A 25769-nucleotide genomic window follows, 5' to 3' on the forward strand; every position below is an offset into this window, starting at 1 on the left:
AACCTGCTCCATATGCAAGACCGGAGACGGGGGTATGAGAGAGACACAGATTCCTAAGACATGAGGCTTCAATAAGGGAGCACGGACACATTTCTAATAAAGTCCAAGGAAGGTGATGATATATCCCTCAACAGAAGGACAAGCCAAGTGTTTAGGGAACTCAAGGGGAGGTGGAGAGGGAATCCAATGGGCTTGGGATGGGATGGTAAAGACCTAGGAAGGCTCCCAGAAGAAATCACCTATGGGCTGGGTCATTAAGGATATGAGCAAAAAATGCATTCCCAGGGGCCTCTGATGTCACAAGGGTCCCCAGTGGGAGAAAAGGACTGTGTCCTGTGTTGTGGGCTGAATTGTGTGCCCCCTCAAATCCACATGTTGAAATCAAATTGTGTCCCTCAAAATCCCTATGCTGATGTTCTAACCCCTAGTACCCCGGAATGTCATTAGACATTAAGGTCATCAGAGTGGATCGTAATCCAATATGACTGGTGTCTTCATAAGACAGGAGAATTTGGACATAGAGATTCACATAGAAGGAAGATGATGGGACGATGACCTTCTCCAAGCCAAGGACAGATGTCAGAACAGAGCTCTCCCTTGCAGCCTTAAGAAGATCCAACTCTGCCGATACCTTGACCTTGGACTTCCAGCCTCCAGAACTCTGAGAAAATAAATGCCTGCTGTCTACTCCCCCCACCTTCTGCAGTACTCGTTATGGCAGCCTGAGTACACTCACACTTTCTGTGTGCTTCCTCTTGGCCCTGAACTCCCCTCACACTGAAGACCGCACACTATCCACCCCCCAGCCTCCCAGAGGGAGGGACGTGACTGGCTTGCCCTCCTCCCTGCCCCGCCTAGTCTCAGGGCTCTGAGTGTGCGTGTGGCTCGCTGGGCTTGACTCTGGAACCCCACACACTCTTCCTCACGGTCAGTAGGCTGCCCTGGAATGCGATCCTGGCAAGCCTGCCCTCCTCATGAGAGCTAAAAGCCAAGTCACACTATCTCCTGCTGTCTTAATAGCTTTCTATTTTATTAACCCATTTGTGGCTTGTCTACTACTGAAGTGCAAGGGTCTCCTGCCTCATTATTTTTTTCATCTTCAGACAAGATCAAGGTAACAGCCACATTTATTCTATGTACAACTCTTTCTGGAGCTTGAATGAGAAGCAACAAGAGCTCTGTGACTTACAAAGAAGATTCAGTCTGGCCTGTCCATGCAGCTGGGTTGGGTCAGAATTCTTCTGAAACCAGACTCTAGCGAAAGGAACTGAGGAGGCAGATGCGAGGAGCCTGCTCTAAAATGACAGTTCCACGTAATGTCCAGTTCCTTATCCTGACAAACACTGGCCCAACCCAACTACATGGAATACCGAGTTAACCTAGGCCACAGCATCAAAGATCCGCACATTGTCCCCCTGAGACCTGTACTGCTCATGTGTTATCCCTACAATGAGCAAGTGTCTACACGAACCCTACAGACCTGGCTCCTCTGTGAGGTTCATGGGGAGAAAGTCACTTGGTTTCTGAATCCAGTCTCTTTTTACAGCACAATGCTCTTTCCTAGGATCAGGAATCCAGCGACTTTGGGCTTTAAGCCAGCTCTGCAAATGACAGGCAAGGTGAACTTGCACAAATTACCTCTCATCTCCAGTCTCCAGGTTCCCAGCTCAACTATGGATGTCCCTTCTGTGAGCAGACTCCTTGACTCCCTTGGGCAGAGTTAGTTACCCTGATACTTATTCCAGGGCAACCATGCAGTGGTATCTGGAAAAGTTGGCAAGCCCCCTCCCCAACACACACACACACACACACACACACACTCCATTTCCTGTGGGTCCTTGAAAGGGCCTTGTCCTCAACCAAAGGATGAAGTATGGACCAGCTGGACCCCGACCCCAGCACTCTCCTAGCCACATAGCTGCCTTGGGAAAGATCTAGAGACACCCCAGACCCCATCTTCAACTCCCCTTGGACAGGGAAGGTCACATTTTACAGTTAAAATCCAACTCCAAGCTGGTAACATCTCAACTTTGTTCTGTTGAAAGCAAAGGGTGGGAGAAACCTCAGACACGTGAGGATTCTGAATATACCACTTCAGGAATCGGGAGAAGTGTTCCAGGCAAGCCAGTCATAAAATTGCAATTCATTTACCCAGAAAGTTAGAAGGAGGTTTACAACTGTGGCATCTGGGCTGGGCTGCACAGTTTGAACACAGAGCTGACAGACCCAAGATCAAGGCCGCTTCCCTTCATGACAATCTGCCCATCACAGAGGAAAAGCCTGAGCCAAAATCACAGCCTGCAAACCCCTACCAACCCCAAACACCAGAGCCTTAACCTGCTATACTGCAAGAGGACTCCTAAAAGTAGATCTTGAAAGTTCTCATCATAAGAAAAAAAAAAAATTAGGAGTTCTCACTGTAGCGCAGTGGGTTAAGAATCCAACTGCAGTGGCTTAAGTCGCTAAGGAGTTGCGGGTTCAATCTCCAGTCCAGCACAGGGGGTTAAAAGATCCAGCATTGCTGCAGATGTGGCATAGGTCAGATCTTGGTTTGGATTCAATCCCTGGCCTGGGAAGTTCCATATGCTATGGGTGAGGCCGTAGAATTTTAAAAAAGAAAAAAAAATTTAACTATGTTTAGTGATAGCCATTAACCAGATTTATTGCAGTGATGCAAATTTATAAACATTGAATCATTATGCTATACACCTGAAATTAACATAATGTTCCATGTCAATTACACCTCAATGAAATTAATCAATTAATTAATTAAACTAGCTATCAAATAGTGGTTCTCAAAGTGAGGTCCCCAGACCAGAAGCATTAGCATCACTTGAAAGCACAGCCTCTCCCAGGTTCACAAGGATGGTTCAGCATGCACGAATCAATCAACATCATACACCACACTAACAAAAGTCAAAAACCACATGATCATCTCAATAGATGCAGAAAAAGCATTTGACAAAATCCAATATCCATTCATGATAAAAACTTTCTCTTACCAAAGTGGGTATAGAGGGAACATACCTTGACATAATAAAAGCCATTTACAACAAACTCACAGCAAATAAAATATTCAATGTAGAAAAGCTAAAAGCCTTCCCACTAAAATCTGACACAAGACAAGGATGCCCACTCTCACCACCGTTATTCAACATAGTATTGGAAGTCCTACCCACAGCATTCAGGCAAACAAAAGAAATAAAAGGTATCCACATTGGAAGAGAAGAGGTAAAATTGTCACTCTACGCAGATGACATGATACTATATATAGAAAACCCCAAGGACTCAACCCAAAAACTACTCAAGCCGATCAACAAATTCAGCAAAGTAGCAGGATATAAGATTAACATTCAGAAATCTGTCACATTTCTGTATACTAACAATGAAACAGTAGAAAAGGAATACAAAAATACAATACCTTTTAAAATGGTACCCCAAAAAATCAAATACTTGGGAATAATCCTGACCAAGGAGGTGAAAGACTTACATGCTGAAAACTATAAAATATTAATCAAGGAAGGAGCTCCCATCATGGCTCAGTGGTTAAAGAATCCGACTAGGAACTATGAGGTTGCGGGTTCGATCCCTGGCCTTGCTCAGTGGGTTAAGGATCCAGTGTTGCCATGAGCTGTGCTGTAGGTTGCAGACGCAGCTCAGATCTGGCATTGCTGTGGCTCTGGCATAGGCTGGCGGCTACAGCTCCAATTAGACTCCTAGCCTGGGGACCTCCATATGCCACAGGTGCGGCCCTAGGAAAAAGACAAAAAGACAAAAAAAAAATCAAGGAAGCTAAAGAGGATTCAAAGAAATGGAAAGATAGTCCAAGCTCCTGGATTGGAAAAATTAATATTGTAAAAATGGCCACGCTACCCAAAGCAATCTACAGATTCAATGCAATCCCTATCAGATTACCCACGACATTTTTCACAGAACTAGAACAAACAATCCAAAAATGTATATGGAACCATAAAAGGCCCAGAATTGCCACAGAAATCCTGAGGAACAAACACCAAGCAGGAGGCAAAACTCTCCCAGACCTCAGGCAGTATTACAAAGCCACAGTCATCAAGACCGTGTGGTATTGGTACCAAAACAGACCTAGAGACCAATGGAACAGAAGAGAGAACCCAGAAATAAACCCCGACACCTACAGTCAATTCATCTTTGACAAAGGAGGCAAGAATATAAAATGGGAAAAAGTTTCTTCAGAAGTGGTGCTGGGAAACCTGGACAGCTGCATGTAAATCAGTGGAAATGAAACATACCCTCACACCACACACAAAAATAAGCTCAAAATGGCTTAAAGACTTAAATGTGGAGTTCCCGTTGTGGCTCAGTGGTTAACAAACCTGACTAATCCCTGGCCTTGCTCAGTGGGTTAAGGATCTGGCATTGCCATGAGCTGTGATGTAGGTCACAGACGAGGCTCAGATCCCATGTTGCCGTGGCTCTGGCATAGGCCAGTGGCTACAGCTCTGACCCCTAGCCTAGCAATACTACTCAGCCACAAAAAAGAACAAAATAATGCCATCTGCAACAACATGGCTGGAACTAGAGACTCTCATACTACGTGAAGTAAGTCAGAAAGAGAAAGACAAATACCATATGATATCACTTATATCTGCAATCTATATACAGCACAAATGAACCTTTCCACAGAAAAGAAAATCATGGACTTGGAGAACAGACTTGTGGTTGCCAAGGGGGAGGGGGATGGAGTGGGATGGATTGGGAATTTGGGGTTCATAGATGCAAACTACTGCCTTTGGAATGGACAAGCAATGGGATCCTGCTGTATAACACTGGGAACCATATCTAGTCACTTAGGAAGCATGATAATGTGAGAAAAAAGAAATACTTGTATGTGTGACTTGGTCACCTTGCTGTATAGTAGAAAATTGACAGACCACTGTAAACCAGCTATAATGGAAAAAATAAAAATCATTATTAAAAAAATAAAAAATAAAAAAATGTTTAAAAAAGAAAGCACAAGCTCCACCCCAGACTTACTGAATCAGAAACTCCAGGGATAAGAGCCAGAAATCTGTGTTTGAAGTTCTCCAGATGATTTTACACACGCTCAAGCTCAGGGCAGATGATACTGATTTGGGCTGTGATGGAGAGTGACTTCAGGGTGACTTTGGGCAGGGTGGTCATGGACGGGCTCTTTAAGAAGGTGTCATCGGAGTTCCCGTCGTGGCGCAGTGGTTAACGAATCCGACTAGAAACCATGAGGTTGCGGGTTCGGTCCCTGCCCTTGCTCAGTGGGTTAACGATCCGGCGTTGCCGTGAGCTGTGGTGTAGGTTGCAGATGCGGCTCGGATCCCGCGTTGCTGTGGCTCTGGCGTAGGCCGGTGGCTACAGCTCTGATTCGACCCCTAGCCTGGGAATCTCCATATGCTGCAGGAGCGGCCCAAGAAATAGCAAAAAGACAAAAAAAAAAAAAACCAACAAACTTCAATTATAAATAATGCTGAAAAGAACATTAAAAAAAAAAAAAGGTGTCATCTACTGAGCTGATGCCTGAAAGACGAGAACAAGCAAGAGAGAGTTCCAAACAGAGAGATGTGCAAGTGCAAAGGCCCTGAGGTAGAGAAGGAGCCTGCCCTGTTTGAGGAAGAGGAAGGAGACGAGGGTAGCCTGTGAACAGGAAAGCTCATGTAGCACATCTCAGGGGAGGGGCAGGGTGTGGAGGTCAGCGGGTCTACACTCGGGCCAGCCTCTCCCACGGACGAACCGTGGGATGTTGGGACAGCCATGGAGCCCTTCCAAGTGTTATCTAAAATGGGGAAAACGATATGCAGCCTTCCTGCTGGGCTGTTTGAAAATTCAGTGAGTGAGTGGATGTGAAATCATTTGGAAAAGCAAGAGGCAGTGGTCAAGTGGGAGTCGTTAGAATGAAGGGAGTCACTTAAGAATGTAAACCAGAGGACCCAGCCTCCCACCGTGAGCAGCCATCAGACCACAGCCCAGGGCCACCTGGTCCCTGGCCAAGTCCTCCTCTCTGGAGCTAAATGAGACGGAGATGCTCCTTTACCAAGGGTCTGCTTAGGAGGGCTGAGGTGGCCTTTCCCAGAAAACCCTGACGGAGGATCTCTTACATCCTTGGCCCACTGGTCAACCTACGAAGATTCCTGGCTTTGCGAGGAATTGGTATTTGGCTCCAGCTGCTTGCAAACTCGCCCCAGGTGTTATGAAGGCAATGCCAGATTTCTCACGGAACCAGGCCATGTGCTCATCACAGTCAGAGCCAATTTCATCACCATCCACTGATGCCCCCCTCCTGGAAGGACTCAAAAAAAGAGCTCAGCTCTGCATCAAGCTTTAAAAGGAGACTCCAGCCAAGGTTCTTTGAGAACATGGAGGTGATATCCTTAGAGGCAGCCCCGTAATTGGCCCCCCCAGAGCTTAGCCTAACTGCAAAATCACTGCCAATGAAAAGACACTACCTCTAGAATCTACCCGCCTCCAGAAGTTATTCTTCACCGAGTTGTCACAAGCGCTTCCACTTCCTGATTGGTCAGGGCTGAAGGGAGCCTTAGCAACTGTGGTCCAGCCACTCTGGTATGGATGGGGAAATGGAGCCCAGAAAGAGAAGGAACAGGAGCCACAAGGCCCCACTGAGCTTGTTGCAGGGCTGAGATTAAACAAAGACCCCAGTCTGCTGGGCTCCTGAACCACGAATCTTCTTCAAACCGATGTCAACACACCACTCCTTTACTTAAAAACCAGTGTTCACAGAACAAAGCCAAGGCTGTTGGCATGGCATTCAAGGCCCCCGTAGTCTAGTTCCTGCCAAGTTTCTTCACCTCGGCTCTCATACTATGCCTACCCTGCCCCCCACTCCATGCCCACGCCCCAGCCTTGCACTGGGTGTCAAAAATGGGGGAGGAGACCCTGGCGCTCGTGATCTAGGCTGGCCCTTGCCAGGGTTCCTGTAAACACCGTGAAATTTCTTGCCTCTGTGTCTTTGCCAATGCTGTTCCCTCAACCCAGAATGCCCTTCCCCATCTCCCATGGGAAAATTCTCCTCAATCTTCCAATGGTTGCCTTAAAGGTCATTGTATCCATTGCCAGAGCAGTACCTCCATTCTTTTTTTTTTTGTCTTTTTGCCATTTCTTGGGCTGCTCCCGTGGCATATGGAGGTTCCCAGGGGTCGAATCGGAGCTGTAGCCACCGGCCTACACCAGATCCACAGCAACACAGGATCAGAGCCACATCTGCAACCTATACCACAGCTCATGGCAACACCGGATCCTTAACCCACTGAGCAAGGCCAGGGATCGAACCCGCCACCTCATAGTTCCTAGTCGGATTCGTTAACCACTGAGCCACGATGGGAACTCCAAGTACCTCCGTCCCTGCGGGCACTCCTCTAGCCTCTCTCCCACTCCAGCTCGTGCAAAGACTGGTGAGTTATGTACATCCGCTCCTCCTCCTCCGCCACACAGCAGTCAGGTCTGCTCAGCTGGGACATCCTGAGGGCAGTGTCTGATTCTTCAGGTCCCCTCCCCGCACTGGGCAGCGTCCAACACAGAGACATGCTCAGTGAATATCTGTTTAATCAAATGGATGCACGAATGTGTAACAGCCGTCCTTGGGGAAGGTTCTGCGATCGATCCAGCCAGGGCCAGCAGAGCGCCTTGTGCCTGTTCTGGTTGCTGTTCCGTTACACCGGGCTGTAATGCCATAGGTGTTGGGCTCCTACTCCTCGCAACCGATCCCAACCCCTGGCGAAAGAGTATGAACCCCCCAGGGCACTGAGGACACTTGATTTATCTTTGTGTGCACAGCACAGACTCCAGCACAGAAATGATTCACGCAGGAATGAAGTCCATTCATGAGAATAAATTAACTTAACGTGGACACCCATACCTGAGACGTCATCCATTTCTCTCACTCCTCTGACTCCATACCTAGAATTTACCACATGTAGCTTTTCTGCTTGTTCAACAAATATTAATCAAGCACTAAAAATACAACAGTGAACAAGACAGAAAGTTCCCGCTGGACAGAGAGATGTTAAATAAATAATCACAAGTGTCTATTTATCTCCGTTACAGAGCGTGCGCCAGAGGACACAGAACAGGACGCTGTGGTCACTGCGCGGTTGGCTCTGAGCTCATCGCCCGCCCTTGCGTCCCCCCCACCCATAATGCTTCATCTTGGTCGCAGTGGTCCGTTTAGATGCAAAAAACAGATGACTTGTCTTTCTCCCCAACGGGAAAGAAGCAGAGTCCAGGTTTGGGGGGTCTTTGCATTAGTTAATATAATCTCCCTTTAAATTATGATCCCCTGCTTCCCATGGGAACAGTGGATGATGCCAATTTCATACTGATTCCGGATGTGAAGTCTGTTCTGTCTGACCTCATTGATTCCTGGGGGATGTGTTAAGACCTGTGAAATATGTGGGCTCATAAATCAACCCTGGCTGGGTTTCTGCAAATGTTTTCATTTGAAGGAAAGACCGTTCACACTGACAAGTCCCCCATGCCTCATCGCCTCCCAGTCCCGACCCGCCCGCTGTCCCCCGGAGTCTGTGGATGCTGGCTGCCTGGGCAGGGCCCGGCGCTGGCTGTCCCCGTCTCCCCTCTGGCCTGGCTCCGGCAAGCTGGAGAGGAACGGGAGGTCAGTCCTGAACATCCAGGCGGATGTCTGAGGCCCTCTGGAGGGAAGGAATCCTGTGAATGTCCTTTTCCTGCCAGCCCCCAAGGAGATGGCCGGGGACCCTTCCCCAAGCACGCACCTCTGTTTCCAAGACAAACAGGAGCCTCCAGCTGGCTGTTGGGCTCCAGGGGACGCCAATGGCATGTCATACCATTGAATGAATCCCCTTGGGGTTTTGTGAGGCACTGGCCCCTGGGAGTCAGTCCCTCCCGGGGCAGAGGAACAAAGCCCTGGTCCCAAGGCATCCAGAGCAGCACAGACTGCCTCTGCGGCACCGTTCACAGAAGAAAGGACAGTGGACACGGGTCTCCTTGAAAGTTCATCTGAGCAGATGCGTCTTCATAAGCATCTTTTCCCATCGGCAGCTTTAGCAACAGGGTACTTTAAATGTGGGTCAAAAACCACTAAGCGCCAGTGATGCGAGGAACATGCTAGGTGTGGGCACACACGGGGACTATGGCCCTGGCTCCCCGGCTGCTCAAGGAACAGGGAGACTCTTGGTCATCTTTGTCCCCGCTCGGCACCCAGCACAGTGAGGTCGGCTGGGGTGTGCTTTGGGGGAGCGATGAGAGGCTAAGCGTGGGAGCAAGTGAAGGCCCCCACCCGCCTGGCTTTAACGGCGTGCCCTCACTAGGTCCCATGCATCCACTCACACCCCCCCCGCCCACCCACTCACTCCTTCATTCATTAATTGGCAACCCCTTCCTGAGAATTCAGGCCACCAGATGCTGAGGATACACAGTGGGCCCTGGGAGTTCCTGTCGTGGCACAGTGGAAACGAATCGGACTAGGAACCATGAGGTTGTGGGTTCGATCCCTGGCCTTGCTCAGTGGGTTAAGGATCTGGCGTTGCCGTGAGCTGTGGTGTAGGTCGCAGATGCAGCTTGGGTCCTGCGCTGCTGTGGCTGTGGCGTAGGCCGGCAGCTGTAGCTCCCATTAGACCCCTGGCCAGGGAACCTCCATATGCCTTGGGTGCGGCCCCAAAAGCAAAACAAAACAAAAAACAGTGGGTGCTGCATCCAAGGAACCCCAGCCCACCCTGCACACACACAACGCCCCGATTTCCCACAACTCACCCTGGCAAGAGCACATGGGCACCTGCCTGCCCTCTGCCCCACACCTGAGGGCTGCTGGAAGCTGTGGCCTTTCTGCCCCCAAGCAGGAAACCAGCCAGCCTGCTGGGGGAGGTCATCTGACTTGGGGGCTCTCTGAGGACAGGTCAGCCCAGCCCATCAGGATATACCCAGTCACTACCTGCCTGGCCAGTGTGGTCTGGAGTCTGTCTTTTGGCCTGTCTGCCTGTCCGTGTGTCCAGAGGCTGGCAGCCTAAGGAAGAGAATGAATGTATCCATCTTGCTCCTCGGCACCCCCAGAGCAAAGAGGGCCCCAGAGAATGGCTCAAAGGGGGCCCCTCTGGCTGGTGGGGGTCAGAGTGGAGCCGAGGAGAAGACTCGGCACGTGGTCACAAACGGAAGGGCGGTCTCTCTCCTTCTCCTGCCCCAAACCTCCCCGACTGGGATAAGCCACCAGCAAGCACCTGCCACCTGACTGCCCCGTGACCAGGCAGGGACTGGTAAGATGTGACCTAATAGAGTCGCTGCCCCTCCAGGGAGGGGGGGCAAGGGGAGTGACAGCAGCAGCTGTTTAGGGGCTGCAGACAGGACTATCAGACACTCAGCAAATCCTTTGCTAAAACAATCCCTGCAAGGTACTATTAGCCCATCTGATAGGCAGACCACTCGAAGGGTTCACAGCCAGGAGCCAGGCGCCTGTGCAGAGATGGGGTTTGAAGCCTAGTACATCTGAATTGAAAGCCCATGCTCTCCCCACCCGTGTCACACTGCTTCCCACCACCCGGGTGTAGTCACCCACTCCCCCGAGGGTCCCTCGAGAAAACAAAGATCCCCTTTCTATCCCTAACAGCGGATGTTATGACTTGGGTCTATCAGACAATATCACAGGAGACTGTCAGCGACATTAAAGATGATTCCTAATTTGCTGTTTTAATGTTTTATCATGCAAGCCTGCACTCTCCATAACGTTAATATCATCCATTCATATGGTATTTTTACTTCTTTATTTCATGCAATCCATTCCTAAGAGCACGAAGAGTTCCCCCATCACTCTGTTTCTTGCTTCACGCTGGGGTGGGGGGGCGGGAGCCACAGATGCCCTGCAGACACCATCCCCCCACACGGATTAGAGCCCTGCAGAAGCCTGCAGAAGCTGCCAACACAGGCACAGAACCTGGGCCAGCGATTCTGAGTTTGCCAGTGGTGCATCCAGTCCACCTCATCATGAGGTCTTTGAAAAGAAATCTACAACCCAGCCTTGAGGACAAAAGAGAGAAGGTACAATCCCCTTCCTACACATCTGGAACCATCGTGCCGCCTCCTTGAGAAGCATAACCTGCACCTCCTGCTAACTTAAAACACGTGCGGCTCAAGTGTCTGCTAAGTGGACTGTAACCTCCCATCCTAGATCAGGGACTCTCTGGAGACCTGGCCAGAACCATCCAAAGCAGAGCTGGACGGCGCTGCTGCTCGAAGTCCACTCTTCCATCCCCTTGCAGCGCCGCTTGCTCTTTGCACACAACTGGCCAGTTCCAGAATAGCACAACATGAAAAGAAACATGACCAGACCAAGGAACAGAAAGCAAGAGCCAAGAAAAAGTTGTCAGTCATTGAGAAAACTCCCGTGCTGGGCAGCGGGGAAGTGCCCACTACACACACAAAGGTATCCAGGGCTAGGCGGGCCCCCAAGGGGTCAGTGCCCTGGACCTCACTGCAGACCTGGGCCAGTCCCCAAGTCCAGTGCCAGCTTGTTGGGGGGTGGGGGTGGGGTGGCAGAAGATGTCACTAGCACGTGGGCTGGTTGAAACATACAAGTAGAGAAGGACCATGTCATGAGTGATTCAGGTGAGAACAGGTGAATAGAAAAACCATTCCGTCTGGACACAAACATTATCTTCCCTAAGGACTGGGAATCAAAGAAATCATCTGGTCCAGGGAATGAGTTTTGCCAACCAACGAAGTCGTGGATCCCTTCTCAGAATTATGCCTTTAATTACATAAATGCATAGGATTGGAGTTCCCGTCGTGGCTCAGTGGTTAACGAATCCGACTAGGAACCATGAAGTTGTGGGTTTGATCCCTGGCCTTGCTCAGTGGGTTAAGGATCCGGTGTTGCCATGAGCTGTGGTATAGGTTGCAGACGTGGCTTGGATCCTGTGTTGCTGTGGCTCTGGCGTAGGCTGGTGGCTACAGCTCCGATTCAACCCCTAGCCTGGGAACCTCCATATGCCGCAGGAGCAGCCCAAGAAACAGCAAAAAAAAAAAAAAAAAACCCCAAAAAGCATAAATGATAGGATTATAAAGGAAATCAATTCTATTGAAAGACAGTTATCCAAAAATTTTTTAAGCATATACAGTGATATATATGCTTCTTTACCAGTGATGAGAATTAGAAATGACAAGATGGGGCAACAGGTCAAATATCTTCTCCAATCTGGGAGTAACAATAAGAGAGACTGTCTCCAAACAGTATTTCTGGAGTTCCTGCAGTGGCTCAGCTGTAACAAACCCGACTAGCATCCATGAGGTTATGGGTTCGATCCCAGGTCTCACTTAGCGGGTTAAGGATCCAGCGTTGCTGTGAGCTGTGGTGTAGGTTGCAGATGCAGCTCAGATCTGGCGTTGCTGTGGCAGCTGCAGATCCGATTCTACCCATACCCTGGGAACTTCCATATACCTTGGGTGTGGCCCTCAAAGACAAAAGAAAAAAAAAACCAAAACACAATATTTCAAAATATGTCAAAAACTTCAAAATATGTCAGAGTAACTGCTACAGCTATCGTGTTATGTATAAATATCTGTGTTTCTCTGATGAACAGTACTACGGGCTGTTTGCCTATCTAATGGAAAATAATGCTAAATTTCAGTAGAAGTTGGTGAAAAAAGGTGAAAATGGATCCCCTGAATTCTATCCACAGACCCCATATCAAGACCACGAATATCCTACCAGTCCTTTTTTTATAGATAATAAACCTTAGGCCAGAGAAGCCAAGTGACTTTCTTGATGTCGCACAGCTAATAAGGAGCCCATCTGGGGAGTTCCCATGGTGGCTGAGCAGGTTAAGAACCTGACTAGTATCCATGAGAATGTAGGTTCGATCCCTGGCATTGATCAGTGGGTTAATGATCTGGCATTGCTATGAGCTACAGTGTAGGTCAGAGATGCAGCTCAGATCCTGTATTGCTGTGGCTGTGGGCTGGCAGCTGCAGCTCCAATTCGCCCCCGAGCCTGGGAACATCCATACATCACAGGTGCAGCCCTAAAAAGAAAAAAAAAACACTTTTTTTTTTTTTTGTCTTTTTGCCATTTCTTAGGCTTCTCCCTCGACATATGGAGATTCCCAGGCTAGGGGTCCAATCGGAGCTGTAGCCACCAGCCTACGCCAGAGCCACAGCAACACGTGATCTGAGCTGCGTCTGCAACCCACACCACAGCTCACAGCAATACCGGATCCTTAACCCACTGAGCAAGGCCAGGGATCGAACCCGCAACCCCATGGTTTCTAGTCGGATTCGTTAACCACTGAGCCTCGTCGGGAACTCCAGGAAAAAAAACTTTTAAAAAGCAGTCCAATCTGGAATCAGAGCGCAGACTGAAGTTCTTAGTGCTGTCCCGTCTTTACCGCTGCAGCATGCTGCTTTAATTTAGGCTTTAAAAACATTTCTTTTGGACTTTTTGGTTTTGTTTTTAAACAAAAGTAATATATTCTTCTAACAAATTCAAACAATATGGGAGTTTTAAAAATTAAGTTTCTACTTTGCTTTTTTTTTTTTTTTTTTTTGCTTTTTTAGGGCACGGCATATGGAAGTTCCCAGGCTGCTGGTCTACACCACAGGCACCGCAATGCCAGATCCAAGCTGTGTCTGCGACCTACACCACAGCTCACAGCAACACCGGATCCTTCACCCACTGAGTGAGGCCAGGGGTCGAACCCGAGTCCTCATGGATACTAGTCGGGTTCGTTACTGCTGAGCCATGACAGGAACTCCTCTACTTTAATGCAGTCCTAGCTAAGACACATGGACAAAAGCCTTCCTGATCTAAGCCTGGTCCCTAGACCAGCGGCCTCGCAACACCCGGGAGCGTCTGCAAGATGCAGACCCCCTCAGACCCCAGACCAGACCTATAGAATCAGTTCTGCACCTTCCGCAGATCACAGACGCCCTCGTGTTTGAGAAGAACTGCTCTGGACCACCTCCTGGAGTCCCTTCTCCGCTGAATTCTCCTTGGAAGCACTCGTAGCCCCAACCCCTGCCGCTGAAAGTGGCAAGAATTCAACCCTCAACCCTCTACAAGGCCTGTGCTTTGAAGTCTAATTCCCAGAGGAAAGAATAAACAATAACAGAATAACAGGACTAGGGGGTTGGAGTGGGAGAATTCACAACGGAATGATGAGATTGGGCACAATGAAAACCAAATTCTAACAAACTGTTCTTAAACCTTCCTGTGAGCCAGCCTCCAAGCTAGACCAGTCCCAGGCGCTACCTCGCACTTACTGGAGTCTCACAAATAGCCTACGCTAATGGTTGACACCGTAGGTGAAACTAACTGTGCCCTGTTTACAGATGAAAAAACTGCGGTTCAGAGAGGCTAAGCTGCTTCCTCACCCTCCCAGCCAATGATGAGGACAGACTTGAGGCGAGAAGGGACAACTGAGAGGGGGGCCGCATGTGACTGGCTTGCTGAGGCCCAGTTCACAAGGACGTCTAGCAAACCCAACTGTGGGGCGCCCACCTCAATCCCGGGATCGTCAATCCCCCCCCCCCTCCTCTGGTCCCAGGGCCTTCAGCAGCTACAGAATCGAATGGTCTCTGCTTCCCATATTCTCCTTCTGGTCTCATCCTGAGGACTTGGTTTCAAACCTGTATATTAAAGAAATAAGCCGAAAAGCTGCCCTAAGCACTCTAGTCCTCGCCTTATCTGCTGGGGACAATTGCCACATTGGCACAACTTCTCGTAGTTTTGATTCACAATTAAATAAACCCCCCAGGTTTGCATCTGTGAGCACGTTTCCAGATGAGATTAGCATTTGAAGGCAGATGAGATTAGCATTTGCCCTCCCTCAGGTGGGCGGGCTGCACCCGACCTGGGAACAGAATGAAAAATGGGGAAGGAAGGCATCCTTACCTTCTTCTCTCGCCTGCCTGCCTGACACGGGTCCATCGGTCTCCTTTCTGCCCCTGGACTGGGATTTATACCATTGGCTCCCCGCCCTGGGTCTCGGCCCCTTCGGACTGGGACTGGACTTACACTGTTAGCTTTCCTGAGTCTCCAATTGCAGACAGCAAACTGCAGGATTTCTCAGCCTCCATAAAATCACATGAGCCAATTCAAGAAAACAAAAACAAAACAAAAGAAAAAAAAAACAAAAACAGGCTTTCCGGGCATCCTGAAACCGTATCTGACCGAAAGTCTTATAAAACACTGAACTGGGCAAAAGCAGGCAAGGCCTACAAGGCAGGAGAGTACCAGGCTCAGTTTTAGGTTATTTTGGAGATTTTAAAGAATTAGGCCTTCGATATATTTTCCGACTCAATAACTCCCCACAGTTGACCAGCACAAGACCCTAGAATCTTTCTCAGTTAACATGTACTGCATGATACTCCGTGCAGAGCATGGGCGAGATATTTTCACACATTATCTGTGAGGCAGGCATTGTGATACCCATTTTACAGGTGAGGAAACTGGGGCCCTGGTCTCACAGTCAGGATGTAGCCAGATCAAGGCGAGAATCAAGGCCTGGCTGGCCTCCGGGTTCCAGCCCTCTTTGCTCCAGGACACACAGCCCAGCCCTGCCCTCCCTTTGAACACCTCAGGAGCCTATTAGGGGCTGCCTAGTACTTCAGCTGTGTGCCCTGTGTCTAATCTCCCTTCCTTGATGGTAAGCTCTGGGGAGAGCCCCATGGCTGTGCCCAGACTCTCTGCCCCCCCTGAGTGCCTAAGCCCAAACCGGGCACCAGAGAGGTGCCTATAAGCAGTGACTGAATAAATATTGGCTGGCCTTCAGGAAAAATAACTCAAGAGAAAGCCTCAGGCCAACACCATTCATCTTCCAAAAGGCCCCATATGTGTTGGGCTCCGCCTGCTCAGGAACTTTGATCAATGAGAAACCCCCGAGCCAACATGAGAATAAAGATCTTGCTTGTTCACTTCACACATGACAGGGGATTTCCTGCAGTCCCTGGGGTGGCACGGCTCTAGGAAAAGGCTGCTCTTTTCGTTGTGAAACACTGCATGAACTTTAGTTACTGGTGGAGTCCCTGGATGGGCCGCTGAGCCAAGCTGATGAGTAAAGACAGAACGAAGAATGTCCTCCCAGAGAGGTGACATGCTGAACCCCAAAGGGGGCAAATACACATCAGCCAGTGGCATCAACATTCAGGGACCTCCACCAAAGGTCCTGTTCTCCGAGGCAGCGTGATGACAGAAAGGGTCCTTTCTGGGGTTTCCAATCCTGGGTGCCCCACCCCTCAGCTCAGCTCCCCCCATGGGTGAGTCTTCGGCACCAACACTGTTAACCCCCCAACATTCTGCCATGCCTGCATCAGCCCTTTCCTTCTTGCCAATCAAGGAAGGAAATTCTTGTCCGTCTGGTCCTCCATCCCCTGAGAGGCTGACCACCAGATCTCCCCAGGAGCCAGGATCTGGGGGGCACATTCTAACCAGCCAGGCATCCCACCACCCTCATGGAGGCTGCCCTGGTGCTGAGCAGCCCCCAGCCAAGATGCTGGTTTTCTCTCTTCTTCTTTCTTTCTTCTTCCCTCCCTCCCTTCCTTCCTCCCTTCCTTTCTTTTCTTTTCTTTTTTTAGGCATATGGAGGTTCCCAGGCTAGGGGATGAATCTAAGCTGCAGCTGCCAGTCTATGCCACACCACAGCAATGCCCGTCCAAGACACATCTGTGACCTACGCTGTAGCTTGTGGCAATGCAGGATCCTTAACCCACTGAGCAAGGCCAGGGACCGAGCCCACATCTTCATTGATACTAGTCAGGTTCTTAGCCCACTGAGCCATATCAGAACTCCAAGGTGCTGGTTTTCTTGATGACACAAACTTTGCGTGTGGGCTCAAATTCTTGGGTCACTGTTCACTCTGCCTGCAAAGGTCCCAAAGAGTCCAGACTTACCTCTCAGGGCCTGTGGACTCAAACCCAAGACAAACTTTGCTCCGGAAGGAGCAGGGTCTAGTCACACCCCAAGTGGGCCCCAAGACTGAGGGATCAAGAAGGAAGCTCAGAACTGGGCTCTGAGCCTGGCCCTGCCCAGCCTGCAGAGACTGGAAATGAAGCAGAAAACTGCTGCCTTGAAAGTGGGTCCAGGAGTTCCCATCATGGCTCAGTGGTTAACGAATCCGACTAGGAACCATAAGGTTTCGGGTTCGATCCCTGGCCTTGCTCATTGAGTTAAGGATCCAGCGTTGCCGTGAGCCGTGGTGTAGGTTGCAGATGCGGCTCAGATCCTGTGTTGCTGTGGCTGTGGTGTAGGCCGGCGGCTACAGCTCCAATTAGACCCCTAGCCTGGGATTCTCCATATGCAGTGGGAGCAATCGCAGAAAGAAAAGAAAAGGAAAGGAAAGGAAAGGAAAGGAAAGGAAGGAGGAAGGAAGGAAGGAAGGAAGGAAGGAAAGAAAGAAAGAAGGAAAAGAAAAGAAAGAAAGAAGGAAAGAAAGAAAGGAGGAAGGAAAGAAAGAAAGAAGGAAAGAAAGAAGAAAGAAAAAGAAAGACAAAAGAAAGAAAGAAAGAAAGAAAGAAAGAAAGAAAGAAAGAAAGAAGAAAGAAAGAAAGAAGGAAGGAAGGAAGGAAGGAAGGAAGGAAGGAAGGAAGGAAGGAAGAAGGAAAGAAAGAAAGAAAGAAAGAAGAAAGAAAGAAAGAAAGAAAGAAAGAAAAGAAGGAAGGAAGGAAGGAAGGAAGGAAGGAGAAGGAGAGAGAAAAGTGGATCTAAAACCCAGAGAGTAAGCCTCAGTGAGAGTCCCCTTGGTTCTTTAAAGCATTCTTGCTTATAGTTGATGTGCAGAAACCAGGGCATGGAAAGGACCAAAGAGCGAGGGCATGACCTCGGAAAGCGTTGCCCCCCAAAGTTAAACCTGAATTGGTTCAAGTCCCTAGATTGGTCTCCAATTTACAGAAAAATAGAGAGGAGGAAGGAACACATGAAATACGACCACAGGAGCACAAGCAGGAAGATCTCAAAAGTGGGAACGTCTACAGGGCAGACGACTCAGATTCTTCAACAAATAAGGAGCAAGAGAGACTAAAAAGATGGAGAGCCTTCCACAGCTTGTTTGGATCCAATTCTGAAATATCAGTAGGAAAAAAAGGACATTTATGAAATGATCAAGAAAATGTGAACCCCGTCTGGATACTTAATGATAACTAGGAATTACTGCAGCTTTCATAGTGGTACTGCGGCTACTGTTTTTTGGTTTTTGGTTTTTTGGTTTTTTTTTTTTGAAAGACGCTTTATCTCTTAGAGATACATGCTGAAGTATTTAAGGGTAAAGTGATTTGATGCCTGAGATTTGCTTTCAGTTGATCCACTGGGTCAGAGTAAAGAAGAAACAGGAATGGGTCTGTATTGACAATGATGAAGCTGGGTGATAAGTAGGTAAGTGTTCCTTATGCACGCTCTGCTTTGATCTAGGTCCAAAGTTTTATTTGAACAAAAATTTACGTCCCGAGAACGCCCTAGTTTCTCATCATGGCTCCAGGACTGGCTGCTGGGAGGACGGAGGACACCTTTACCTCCCTGAGCCTCCGTCTCCTCATCCCGAGCTTCAGTGGGTTCAAATCTGGGCTCAGCCCCCAATTGCTGTGTGACCTTGGACAGATTCTTAACCTGTCTGTGCTTCAGGGGGCAACGAGGCAAACAGGAAGAACAATAGTCCTCCCACCTAGGGTTGTGGTGAGGGTTCCATATGTTCATTCATGTAAAGATCCTGGCACGCAGCGCTACGTGAGTGAGTGCTATTATTACTACGGCTGCTGTCGTTGCTGTCGTTGACTATTTTCTAAGTGGAGGAAGAGGAGGAGAGGGCCCCCTTGGAGCTGCGGGCCTCCTCTCCCAGAACACCCATGTTTCAGAAGCGCCTTCCAGTTCTGCCTGATCACACAATTGCTCAGGGCAGCTTCCTGCAGGATCAGACGCGGGTTCTGGGAAACAGAGACGTGCTCTCTTCTGGCACAGTGCCAACCTGCTCACCTCTCTTCCCAACAGTGTCCCCCTCTCAGCTCCTTGGGTTCCTTCCCCCTCTCCTGCTGCCTCCGAACTTTGCTGCCCTTTGGCCTGTCCCCACCCCTTCCCAGCGCTGCCCCTCTCACAATGCCCAGAAGGCCCCTTGTAAACCAGGAAACGGCAGGCGGGGGGGGGGGGGGGGGGGGCGGGGGCGGTGAGCAGGAAGAACCCGGGCCTTCTGAATGCCCGATGCTGAGCTTTTTGGAAGTGGACGGGCCTGGTGCCAGTCCTCACTGGGGTTCCCAGATTGTATTCTTCTTACAAAAGGGCCATGATGGAGGCTCCGCATCTCCTGTGGGACAGGTTGGGGGCCATAAAACTGCATGACGTCACATGGACCAGGAGATGAAGAGGTTTCCCAGATGCATCCTTATTCTCAAGGGCACTGGGATCCTGGAAAGCGGGGTATGGGAGGACAGGGGGCCCTTCAGAGAGCCCCACAGCCTGTCCCAGTTGTTCCACAAAAGGGGCCTGTGGGATGGCACAGGACATCCTGGGAGCGGCCTGCCCCGTGGCTGCGGCCACCTGAGGCCCCCTCCCGGATCCTGGAGCACTTTGATGGGTCATTATGCTCCCTTCCTCATCTCAACACCTGCACAGGGCCACCCGGCTTATCCAGCCCCACATCCTATAAGAGCAGCACCTCCACCTCCAACCCCCCTTTCTCTGCATTTCCTTTGGGATCATTTCTTTTCTGCCAAACGAGAGAGGTCAGGTGGGTGAGTTAAGAAAACTTGGCCAGGGAGTAGGAGAACCGGACTCCCATCCAACCTTGGCAACTGCCTAACCTGGTAGAGTCCAGGTTCTCTTTTTCATCAAATGAAAAGGCTGCCATTAAAGACTGTTCAAGTCCCTTCCAGGTACAGCGTTCCATTGCCCTGCTGGTTACAAGGAAGTGTGTTACTATCTTGCCCACCAGCGCTTCAGTCCAGGGCTCAGCTCGACTGGGTGCCACACATCTTCCCCTGGTACACTCATTTATATTCCAAATGACCACCAACCAGTTCTCCCCTGCCCCCCCCCCCCCATACACAGACATCCCTCCCCTTGAGACTAGTGAGAACAGAAAATTTTGGTTAAGATGTATCCAGTTTTCCCTCTTAGCTCTGAAAGACACTGGTTTGCATATTATTGCCATGGAGTCAAATGGAAATGCACACTCATTTGCATGAACAGACAGAAGACAATACAAAATAACCAACACAGCCTCTCTAACAGTAGATAATGGCTCAATCTACTGAGCCCTGAAACAGGACCAACAATAATCTCCCTAAGCCGAGTGATGGCCTCCCAATCTTTCAGGGTATAGAAAGGCGATATTAGAATTTCAATTCACATTTATTTTGCTCACATCGAAATTTAAATTTTAAACTTTCTATCTCTTACGTAGGCTTTATACTTTTCAAGCCATATTAGAAACACAGGACATGTGTGTAATTTATAAATATGCATATAGTAAAGATCCTGGTTCAAAAAGGTTTTGCAGATGGGGTGCATGACCACAAAACTTTGGGGCCCTCACCACTCTAGACCAGTGGCAAGGTTTTGGTCCACCCTGAGCCAAAGTGAGCAAGGAAGATCCCAAGTCTCCGCCAAGGCCACACTGGCCAACAAGGCACCCAACACACCACTTGCCAATTAGCCTGGGGACCTCACGGCACATGGTGTCCCTTCTTCCCCAAGGTCTACTCTTGCCATGAGCTCTCAGCAGCAAGGCTCCTTTTGGGCAAAAGAACACTGGTCCCCACCCAAGGAACCCACCTTCTTTCCAGAAGAGTTGGTCTTAGCCTTCAAGGCTTCTTTACCTAAGGAGCCGGTGCTCCACTCAAGGGTGAGTGGAGTTGAAGAGCCTTCTCTCTGGGAATCACTCACTAAGTTTGACCAGATATACTTGTTATTGAAGAGAGAAAATATGCGCTTGGTCTTTAAATAGATAGAAAATAGATGCCATGAAAAGAGAGATGATGGATAGATGGATAGATAGATAGAAGGATGGAAAGAAAGGGAGAAAGAGAGAAAGGAAGGAAGAGCGAAAAAGCAAATTGGCTTTCTGGAGAAGTGCCAGTGAAACTAAACTCCTTCTTAGCTGGGAGGGTACCCAGAGACACAGGCCACTGAGAGTGAAAGAACCGCATAGGATGTATGCTGTTTTACCAGCGCCCTGCATAGCAGCTGACATCCCATCTGGTGGACCTGCTGGATGAGGGCACTGCCATCCCCAAGCAGAGGGGCAAGAAAGCCTAGGACGCTGGGCTACTCACCCACACACTGGTTGCTTTCATCCATCTGGTATCCAAAGCGACATATGAGAGGCCTCGAAATCGTGGGGTAGTTTGGAGCTGGCAGCGGGGGTGCAGCTGCTGGGTACGGCCCTGAGTAGGGGTTGGAGTAGGGGTTGGAGTAGGGCCCTCGGTACACTGGGTTCGTTCGGGGGATGCACAGATACCCGCCGTTTTGGTTAACACACATCATGTCTCCTCGGCAGGCCTCGGGGATAGTCCGGCACTCATCGATATCTGAAAGGACCACAGAAAGGACAAGCGTGAGTGGCCCTCCGGCCACGCTGTGCGTGTGTAAGCAGAGCTCTGTACCAGGAGCACCACGAAGGACCCTAAAACACTCTCTACCAGCATCTGCTCCCAAACACGGAGGGCCATTCCCGGCTCATCATTGGCAGGCACTCCGCAAACACTGGCTGAATTGAATCAAACTGACAGGTGTCACCCCAACACGGGCCACCCAACACCAATGTCATGATGTTTGGCCCACAGCTACAAAAACCCACACTGTCACACGCTTCATCCTTTTCTCTACATGAACCCACACTGAAAACCCAAGGAAGCATATTTTTTTTCTTCAATCTTACAGGATGACAGCAAATAAAAAAACACTATCAATTATCAAAAATAGAAGGTAAGAATAAAAATAAATATAGAACCATTAAAATTAAGAGTGTTTATCTGGGGTGCCCATACGATACTGAGAAACACCGGGGCAGGCATAATAATTGCACACACTTCTACTCCAAATAACAGCTGGGCAGGGAGAAAGCATCCCTTGCATCCAGAAAGATAAAGCTTGGCCAAGGGCTAGTTATATGGTAGGAAAGTGGAGACTCACTTGAGAGTCAGCTCACGCTGTGCTGACAAACAAGACCCATTTCCAGCCAGGCTGGTGCTCTGCTTGTCTTGCCTAGAGTCGGGGCCGTAAAGGGGCAGGGTTTTCTCGAAAACCAGCTTTTTGAGGCCTGAACTGGGGTGCCAGCATGAGCAGCTGACCTGATCCCACCTGCTGGAGCCTCTCACCAGTCTAGGGTTCTGCTCCACAGGGGGCCAGAGGCTTGGCAAGAGAGGCCTGAGTCCTGACCGCTCACCCCACTCATCTCATCAGAGACACTCTTGCCAACTCCCACCCCAGGAAAGGGAAACGTGGAGCCCCGGTCTCCAGCCACGAGCCTGCAGTCATCATTAAAACTGGCCAGAAAAGATGGCTGCCACCCCCCTCTGCGTCCCTTGGCACATCCTCAACCCCCTTGACTTGAAGTCAACGTGCAAGCCACGAGCTTCCTCACCACGTGTCATTCTTTTCAACCCTAAACTCCGAGATTACAAATGATTCAGTGTAAATCAAACATCATTTAGGAGTTCCCGTTGTAGCTCCGTGGTAACAAACCTGACTGGTATCCATGAGGATGTGGGTTTGATCCCTGGCCTTGCTCAGTGGGTTAAGGATCCAGCACTGCCATGAGCTGTGGTGTAAGTCGCAGACGTGGCTCGGATCCCGCATGGCTGTGGCTGTGACATAGGCTGGCAACCACAGCTCCAATGTGACCCCTAGCCTGGGAACTTACATATGCCACAGGTACGGCCTTAAAAAGACAAAATAATAATAATAACAATTTAAAAGCTAAATATATCCCCAAAGTAAGGGCCTTTTTCTTTTTCTATACCCTATGCGCCATCCACAACAAACTATTCTATTCTCTGAATGTCTTTTCTACCCCTGGTATTTGAATATGCCATTCCTACCACCTGAAATGCCATTTCTCAGGATCCTATTCATCCTTCAATACCTAATTCAAACGTGACCTCCACGAAGGCTTTCTTTACTGACACCAGACATAAGGCCTCATTCTCTCCCCTACTCCTTTCCCCCCGATCCCCAGCCCCGTAGCATGCAGAAATTCCTAGGCCAGGGATCAAACCCATGACATGGCAATGACCTGAGCCACCAGAGATCTTCCCTCTCCCCTATTTCTGCAGCACTGACTGCCTTCATCTCAACTTGACAGTGACTTTACTCCACCCTGTACAGTTCCCTCCATGTTGTCTGCCTTTCCCATGAGATGGCATGCTGGGAGAAGAGCCCCCACATGTCCTCAGAACAGGATGAGAATTAGACCTTGAGATGGGGGGACTACTTGAATTATCTGGGTGGGCCCAATGGCATCCCATAAATACTTAGAAGTAGAAGAAGGAGCAGAAGGATTGGTCAGAGACAAGACAACAGGGCAAGAAGAGACTGGAAGCATGGGAGGGACTTAACTTGCAGGCGTTAACAACGGAGGAGGGGCCCTGAGCCAAGGGAGAAGGTGGGCTCTAGGACCTGAGAAAGGCCTTCAGCCAACAGCCAGCAAGGAAACAGTGGCCTTGGTTCTACAACTGCAAGAAACTGAATTCTGTGCGAATATAAATCAATACAGCCTCAATGGAAAGCAGGATGGAGGGTCCTCAAAAAAAATTAAAACTAGAAATACCCTATGATGCAGCAATTCCACTTCTGGGTATATATCCAAAGAGGAGAGATATCTGTACTGCATGTTGCTGAAGCATTAGTCCCAAAGGCCAAGATATGGAAACAACCCAAGTGTCCATCAATGGATAAAGATCTGGGAGAGATAGATACAGATACAGATATGCATACACATATACATTTATATAATATAATAATAGTAGTATGAATATTTTTCAGCCTTAAGTAGAAAGAAAACCTGCCATTTGCCACAACACCAATGGACCTTGAGGGCATTATGCTAAATGAAATAAGTCAGATCAAAACAACTACTGTGTTATGTAACTTATATGTAGAATCCAAAAAAGCCAAACTTATAGAAATAAAGAGGAGAATGGTGGTCACCAGGTAGAATAAATGGGGAAACACAAAGGGTACAAACTACGAGTTAGAAGATGGGTAAGTACTCAGGAGCTAATGTACCACGTGGTGATTATAATTCACAATCCTGCATCATATACTTGCAAATTGCTAAGAGTGTAAACCCTGAATGTTCTTACCACAGAAAAGAAATGGTAATTATGTGATGTGACAGAGCTGTTAGCTAAGCCATAGTGGTGATCACATTGTAATATGTAAGGGTATCAAGGCAACACGTTGGACACCTTAAACTTACAGTGTCGTATGTCAATTATCTCAGTTTAAAAAATAAAACCTGGAGGGTGGGACCAAGATGGAGGAGGCTTACCCTCTCACATAAACACACAAACACACACACAAAAAAACCCACCTACATGTACACCGATTCACACACAATATCCACTGAATGCTGGCAGAAGACCTTAAACCTCCAAAAAAGGCAAGAAACCCTCCACATAACTGGGTAGAAAAAAAGAGAGGGAGCAAGAATCAGGACAGGACTAGCTCTCCTGAGAGGGAGCTGTGAAAAAGAAAAGGAACACACACCCTGAGAGGCCACCTAACTGACGGGGAGATCAGCCGAGAACGAGGGATCTCAAAGCCTCAGGGAAAAGTGCAGCAGCTGGACGGAGGAGGGCAAAGCAGAGAGAGAGCAGCATAGACCTTCAGTACCACCTCCCAGGACACAACAGCCTGAGATGCTTGGAAGGGGGCTGGGCGCTGAGACTTAGGCTCTGGAGGTCGGTTCCAGGAAGAAAACTAGGGTTGGTTGTGGGGAAACAGCCTGAAGGGCCAGGGAGCATTGCATCAAGGGTTGGAGAGCAAAGAGCCACAGCCGAGGAAACCAGGGAAGAGGTATGGGCCTTTAGGAGAAGCAAGGCACCATTGTTGGGGAGGGCGAGAGGAGGAAGGGCGGACTGCCATAGGAATATCTTTCTCTGTGCAGGTGCAGACACTTGGAGGGCAGGGCTATGGGCAACAAGGTGCCTCTTGTACAGGCTATGGGTAGCGGTGCCTCCTGCATGGGCTAAGCATGATGGGGCACCTCTTCTGTGGTCTAGAGGTGGCAGGGGGCAAACCATCATGGTCAATTCAGACCCCAGAGGTGGGCATAGCCCACCACCACTAGGGGTCCATGAACAGCCACTACCTGCAGCCCCAGTCACCTCAAAGGTTGGCACAGAGGAGGGCACTGCAACCAAGCACCACTGGTTGCTATTCTCACTCCCCTGGGAATGCACACACTCTGCCACTGCCACTACCAAAAGCTCCAGGCGCCACCTACACCTGCCTGAGGGTCACCGCCACTTCCCAGAGCTCTGCAACTAGGAGCAGCCTGCACCACCTTCCTGCAGGTCCTTGCCATTGTCAAGGGCCCAGCAACCAGGCACTGGCTACTAGCCCTGCCCATTGCCTCCATCTCCCAGGAAGCATGCATAGCACACTATCAAGGGGATAACAGCCTGCACACACTGAGGAAAGAGACAGCAAGCATCCAAACCAAAAGCAGCCCTCATACCAAAAATAAATGGAAAGCTCTCACAAAATATCCAGGGGCACTCCCACATATAAATAGACCTTCAAGACTATAGTAGTTGTTTTCCCTAAACCCACAGAATAAGAAAAATACAAGCAAAATGAAGAC

General features: G+C 49.3%; 1 protein-coding gene across 2 annotated transcripts in view; it reads right to left on the minus strand.

The window, feature by feature from the left end:
• FBLN5 (fibulin 5) overlaps positions 1–25769 on the minus strand; it is an 89068-nt gene that overhangs the window by 47998 nt on the left and 15301 nt on the right. For both annotated transcript variants that reach the window (XM_047795325.1, XM_047795324.1), the window contains exon 4: positions 21235–21489. In XM_047795325.1, coding sequence (XP_047651281.1) covers positions 21235–21489 — 255 coding nt within the window. The remainder of the gene's footprint in view (positions 1–21234; positions 21490–25769) is intronic.

This window comes from Phacochoerus africanus, chromosome 9 (assembly GCF_016906955.1).
Source record: "Phacochoerus africanus isolate WHEZ1 chromosome 9, ROS_Pafr_v1, whole genome shotgun sequence".
Classification (NCBI taxonomy): domain Eukaryota; kingdom Metazoa; phylum Chordata; class Mammalia; order Artiodactyla; family Suidae; genus Phacochoerus; species Phacochoerus africanus.